Source organism: Prosopis cineraria, unplaced genomic scaffold, assembly GCF_029017545.1.
Source record: "Prosopis cineraria cultivar Desert tree isolate PC_DT_omini unplaced genomic scaffold, ASM2901754v1 PC8, whole genome shotgun sequence".
In the NCBI taxonomy this organism is placed as follows: domain Eukaryota; kingdom Viridiplantae; phylum Streptophyta; class Magnoliopsida; order Fabales; family Fabaceae; genus Prosopis; species Prosopis cineraria.
Genome location: NW_026555339.1, coordinates 1,353,187 through 1,359,411, shown reverse-complemented (window position 1 = coordinate 1,359,411; position 6,225 = coordinate 1,353,187). Strand labels below are relative to the sequence as shown.

Below are 6,225 nucleotides of genomic sequence, written 5' to 3'. Positions count from 1 at the left end.
ATACATTGCCCAAAAAAAATTTAATCGATATGAAATGTCTTTAGATTTTAAAAGTAACTATTAACAGCTTCTTTGGATAAGCTTCCATAATTAATTGAATGCACCAAAACCATGGTTTTGGTGGAAAAAAACTAAACACTCACATTTTTGCATGATCAATTATCTTAATTCAAATCACGTTTTTGCCTGAAGTTACGATGACTAGCTTTCAACTTTCAAGTATCAATAACATGCATTGGAGGGCAACAATTTGTCAGAATTTTTTAATCTACCAATGAGATCCTCAAGTGCAACACGTGAATATCCTTGTCCATCACTTCTCTCCTTTCCATGATTTCTCTCTCTTTTTTTAGTACAATGAAAATAGCGAACGAAAAAGTTGTAACTGAGAATGGAAAAGATCCTCTTCCAACATACGACAGCATCCCTTCCCTTTATTTAAAGCTGAATATTTGTAATTATAGTTTTTTTTCCTTTTATTAAGATTATTTAGACTTTGCTACATTGATTTATTTTTATATAGATTAAATCATTAATATTACAATATAATATAATTTAAATTTTTTATTAATCGATATGTGTGTGTCCTTTTTTTTCAAATAAAAAAAAATGATAATGTCATTTCTTGTAATTTATACCTTTGAAATTGATTCTAACTATGTCATCCAAATCTCTTCAATTCTATCAAAATTATTTTTTAAAAAATAATATTCAAACATAATTATTCTAAACTCAATTATAAGTAAAATCAATTATATCAATTAATTTTTAATTATATAATTAATTATATCCAACTAAAATTTAAATGTGCCTAAAAACCATCAAATACATATTAAAAAGTGTTAAATCTATATTTTTAAGAAGAAAATGAAAATAGCAATAATGTAATATTTGAGAATAATTAATTTTACAAATATTCTTCTTAATAAAGTATATAATTCCGTTCCTACTATTTTGAGGACAATAGTTCTTTAAGCACCAATAAAGGAATGAACATCAGAGTAAAAGTGCAATATAACGATCCAAGCTATCAATAACAGATCTTCTACATTTACATAGAACTCAACATAAATTATATCATTTATAATTTATAAATAACGTAGCTTGTTTTACTCATTGGAGAATTTGGTCAAAGGCAAAAGTTTAGTATGTGTGTTTAGATATCAAAATTCTATTAATCAAAAATTTACTTGATAAAAACTAGCTACTATAACATTGGATATATTTTTAAAAAAGTCGATCCAATAAAATGAAAATTATTTGAATAAGATGAATCAAAAGTACTTTTAGTTATATAATCATCAAAAAGTACATAAGTTTATATATAATATTAAATGTAAAGTTACATATGATGTAAAATTTAACATGCTGAATATAAATATAAACATTTGCGTGTGTGTGTAAAAAGAATTTATTTAGGGGATACATATGCATAATAAAAAAATAATAGAACTAAATTCTTTTAATTATCAATAGATTTTATTTTCAATTACTTCATTAAGTAGGTGACTAAAATAGTACGGAAAATAACTACTTCTATTTTTCAATTTCATTTCATTAGTTTTGGGAAATAGAAAAAGTCATTTCCTACACTATTTTAATCAATCGTTTAAAGAAAATAGTTATTTGTTACTTTAAAGTTGTCATTTTTTTTTTGAAACATTAATAAGAATTATTTTAAAATCACACCCAACATAATTAATTACTTTAAAGTGTATTGACAATTGAACATAAAATAAATGACAACACCAATGAACCTTTGAGTAATTGATTATATTAAGAGGGATTTGAATGTAATTTTCCCGGAGTATTATAGCCATTTCATGATAAAATTTAATGTCGGATAAGTTTCTAGATATTTCAAGAAGACATTAGTTGGGCCAAGCAAAAGTTGGGCGTCCTGCAAAGCTATCAGCTCGCTTCCCATATAACGGGCCCTTCGTGCAAGGCAAAAAGACCAGGCTTTAAAATAAAGAGAAAGCAGTGGCTGGCAGATTTTTTTTGTAAATATTCTGTCAAACATGAAAATGTGAAAATAGTGAGATTAATTTAGTTTTTAAATCTAATGATAAAATACATACACCCTGAATTATATAAATTTTAAAATACGAAAAATATATTTTTTTCAGATAATTTTCTTTAAAAATATTTTCATGTTAATTTTAATATAATATTTGATTATTTGTCTTCAATATATTTTAATAGAGATAATTACGCGAGACGTGCTATATTATAACATATGGTATTACGGTCCCTGTGACATATGCTCATTTTTTACTCTATTTTATCATGTCCATCTAGATACAAAAAGTGGTAACAGTATCTCTATAATTTTCTTTTCTCTACACTTTTCTCTTATGAAAAATGTCATGCATTGTTGATATGCTAGAACATTCTTCAGTTTTGCAGAAACCTTTTTTTTTCAACTTTTATTTATTGGTTTATTAATTGCTTTATCAAATTTTGATGAGAGATAAAAAGTGAAAAGAAAGTGAAACCATTTCAAAAACTAAAAGACACTTGAATAAGTTTAAAACTTCGAATTGTTCAAGTCGGACTTGACTGGTGGCTATTTAGACTAGTCTTGTTACTTTGGTTTATCCGAGTTACTCGGACAAGGGGGCTCAAAGTGAGCCGATTTGAATAAGCCATCCAAGGTCAGCATTTCACTGCATCCCTTTGGCATTAAAGTCTCTTCGGTTCTCTCCCCTCCATTCTGCCAGTAGCATTTACTCTTCCTGCGTCGCTCACATCAACGGAAGACCATTAAGGCTCACATGCGTCCCCTTCATTTCTATTAATAATTACCCATAAATACTCGCCTCCACCTTTAAATTTCCCATCTCTATTTATTTCATGGACTCCTTTTTTTTTTCCAAGACATGGTTTTTACTTTTTATGAACTCTTCCTTCTCCTCCTGAAGTCCTTCAGGTATTCTCTCCAACTCTGGTTCCCTCAACCTCAGTGATGACATTCCGGTAGTTACTTCTGACATTTTCTTTCTCTCTATTTTGAAACAAAATTGTAGTTTGTGTTGGTTGAAAGGACGACGAAGTTTCTGGACTGGTGTCATCGACATTGTTCCACTCTTATTGTTACTGTCATTTAACTGTGGCTGGATTCAAGGGCTGATATTTGCGTCTACAGTGAATATTGGCATCATGAAGGTTCCTGGCTTTTGGGTTCTATTCGCAGTGGTCGCGACTATTTTGATATGCTTAAACTTCTCGAGCTCCATTGCTGGCTGCAGTTTCCCCGGTGAATCTTTTAACTCTTCTTTATTTCCTGCTGCATTTTTTTTTTTTTCGTTATTCTGGAATGGTATATAAAACATCTATGAGTAGTGGAAAAATTTTGTTGTCCTTGATGTTATTGTCTTGGAAGAAGAAGCTCTTTGGCTTTAAACATTCCTTGCGGCCTCGTCGTGATTCTTCTCTGATCATTTTTTACAAAAATAGTTTTTTCTTACCTCATGCAAAAGGAAATGGCACTTTCCGTGATGCCTTAGAAAAGTTCCACTGGCTCGGTTGAACGGCTACAACTTTTATTCCAATCGATTGTGAATCACTGCATTTCCCAATTTCTTCACGTCACTGTGCCCATTTCACACTGTCCGAAAACGGTTTTAACAATTTATTCTAATATAAGGAGGGAAAGAATTAATTTAAGCTCTGCAAAGCAACAAGAGACTTGTCTTTTATTTTTAGTATCATTAAATTATAATTAAAAATAGACGGTGGTGAATACCTTGAATCTTTTAATGAGTTTCATTTGCTTTATGTCATGCCTAATAGGCCATGCACGATAAATAATGCCTGAACCTGAGTTGTTCCAGTTTGCATCTTGTCTGCAATTCATAGTTTGGGGACTAAGTTTGCACCATTTAATTATATACAACTCTACACTTGATACAGTTGTTATTTCTGTATCTTTTAATATTTTGCAATTGCTTACATGCTAATCTTTTTGAAAGCTATAATGATTAGTTTTCAACTCCTGATACGACTGGCTGTTTATGTAATTGATTGAGATGTTCCTGAAATAAAGGTGATCTATTCGCACTTCAGAACTTACGGGTTTGCAGAAATTAATTCTTAACAACGACTACTAGATTCCTTGATCTGCTAGCATGTTTTTGGCATGAGCTAAATTCACATGAGTGGCGGTATCTTTCATTTCAAAACTAGCTGGCAAAACTAGGTGATGGATGAGTTCCTCCTAACCTCATTTTTAGGGAATTTCATTTATGATGATGTAATCAGGCATGGGTGGCCATTTTTCTATATATTGAATGCATCAATTGGATTAGCAAGCCACCTGTCCCTTACACCTCTGTTTCTGAATGTAATACTAGATTTGGTCTCCATCAACTGTGGTGATAGCACAAAAATTACAGTAAGCAGGAAGCTGAAGGTATTTGTTTTAAATTCATAGACTATGCTTCTCCTACAAGGCAAGGTTCTTACAACGATCGAGGACAGATCCTTAATGGGATTGGTTAAATTGGAGTATCTTACTCTGTTTTCTTCTCTAAACTTTCAGGAAAACAGAATTGGTAGGACAAGCAACAAAAAGGGCGGTATGGGTGATGTAACTCTAGATGATTATCAACCCATCGATCCAGTGCCAAGTTCAAAGACGTCTGTGAAACCTGGACCCATTGAGCATGGCTCTCCTCTGATTCCATTCATCCCAAAACCGTCACCTCCTGTTCCTCCTAACGCTGGAGGTTCTCCTTAACTCGCGCTTGTCGCTGACAATGTTAGGGCTATGCTTAGTAGACCTTCAAATTTTAGCTTTCTTTACATTTTGTTATGCTTATTATGCCTGCTTGAGTTTGTAACCCTTGTCTTTTCTCATGTGTGTAGTGAAAAGAAGTTGGTTCTTGGGCTCTCTGGGTCACTTAATATAGTAGTTGTGTACTAACTAGTTAGGATGGATAGCGTTTGATGAGTGAAGCTCCAACTTGAGCAATAAATGTGCCTCCGTTTTAATGGGAAGAGATTTTTTGTTAATCACTTCAAGCAGCTCTTTTTTCTTTTTTCTTTTTTCTTTTTTTTTTTTGATACAGTCATATCATCAACTCTAATTTAACAAGCTGGAGAAAATTTGTTTCTTTCAGATAGAGGTTCCCTAGATGACATTTATCTGCATCAAAATGTCTGGTGGATCTTTGATTTCAACTTTAACCGTAAAATGAGTCAAAGGCCTTCAATGTCGTCCTGACTTTAGCGGTAGGCTATCCTCATAACAATTTATTGGTAGAACAGAATGACTTATTGGTAATTGGAGCACAATCATTTCCTAATCATACACAATGGAACTCCCCTTGAAGCATCTGGGGACGATATCTACTCCCAGGAAAGAGTAGAGAGCTTTGGAAGTCTCAGGTGATAAACAAGTGCTTACGATACAGACAAGACCCTGCTTAGACTCTTGAAGCTGAAGCTAAAATTGTTGCCACGTCCACGATTGTCTAAAATATCATGAGCCATTCACTTTTATTACCAGAAATAGTACGGGCAGAAGATAAGATGCCTGCTGTCAATCCACATCTGACCAAGTGTGTCTCTTTTCTCATTTGCTTTCCTGGACCCTAATAATGCCCATTAGGTTTAGGTCGACTAAAGAATAAAGATGGAACAGCTGTAGGGAACTCTTCATTCAGTTTCATCTTCCAGCCTCACGAGTGCACGATTGATAGCCAAGGTTGCAAGCAAAGCATCGCTTCTTGAAACCCCTTACACCCTTTTTATTTGAATGACCATGCCTAAGTTCGCAAGCATTATCTAACGAGTTTACTTGTGTTACTCTAACTAATCATATTCACTTTAAAAGAATTTCTCAGGTGATGATGCTTCCCATCTCCTAACCCCTGATTTGTAAGCAAGGGTTTGCTTTTAACTAATCGCCAAGCCATGACGCAAACTTCTTAAGTGGGCCTCTTTTGAAATTATCACAAAAGTCGCAGACTTGACTATTTTCTTTTCTTTTTTGGGTGGTTAACATCATAATCACAATCAGTTTGTTAGACTCGAAAATGGTACACTAACCTTGCTTTGAAAGCAGGCTAGCCTTGTGTAAAATTGGGAAATTATAGAAGTACAAGTTATGCCTATATCAAATAACTTGAATGCTTGCCCGTGAGGGATGAATCATGAAATTAAGTTACTTGATCCCGTGAGCGACGAGACAATTTATGACCCTAAGTAAAGCAGTTCTGC

At 33.0% G+C, this 6,225-nt stretch overlaps 1 protein-coding gene across 2 annotated transcripts; it reads left to right on the top strand.

Annotated features, from left to right (window-relative positions):
* The first annotated feature begins 2,650 nt into the window (after positions 1-2,650).
* LOC129318856 (uncharacterized) lies at positions 2,651-5,016 on the top strand. 2 transcript variants are annotated; one of them, XM_054963833.1, is made up of 5 exons: positions 2,651-2,932; positions 3,030-3,259; positions 4,356-4,414; positions 4,544-4,762; positions 4,870-5,016. In XM_054963833.1, exons 1-4 carry the CDS (start codon positions 2,883-2,885, stop codon positions 4,739-4,741), a joined length of 537 nt encoding a protein of 178 aa, XP_054819808.1. In that variant the 5' UTR covers positions 2,651-2,882; the 3' UTR covers positions 4,742-4,762; positions 4,870-5,016. The 2 variants fall into 2 exon arrangements, with proteins under 2 accessions (XP_054819808.1, XP_054819807.1); XM_054963832.1 differs by having other exon boundaries at positions 2,654-2,932; positions 4,544-5,016.
* Positions 5,017-6,225: the final 1,209 nt, after the last annotated feature.

Coding starts and splice junctions, on each gene's coding strand:
- LOC129318856 (XM_054963833.1), top strand. CDS start 2,883: ATGGTTTTTACTTTTTATGAACTCTTCCTTCTCCTCCTGAAGTCCTTC. Junction 2,933..3,029: donor CTCCTCCTGAAGTCCTTCAG/GTATTCTCTCCA, acceptor ACAAAATTGTAG/TTTGTGTTGGTTGAAAGGAC. Junction 4,415..4,543: donor CAGTAAGCAGGAAGCTGAAG/GTATTTGTTTTA, acceptor CTAAACTTTCAG/GAAAACAGAATTGGTAGGAC.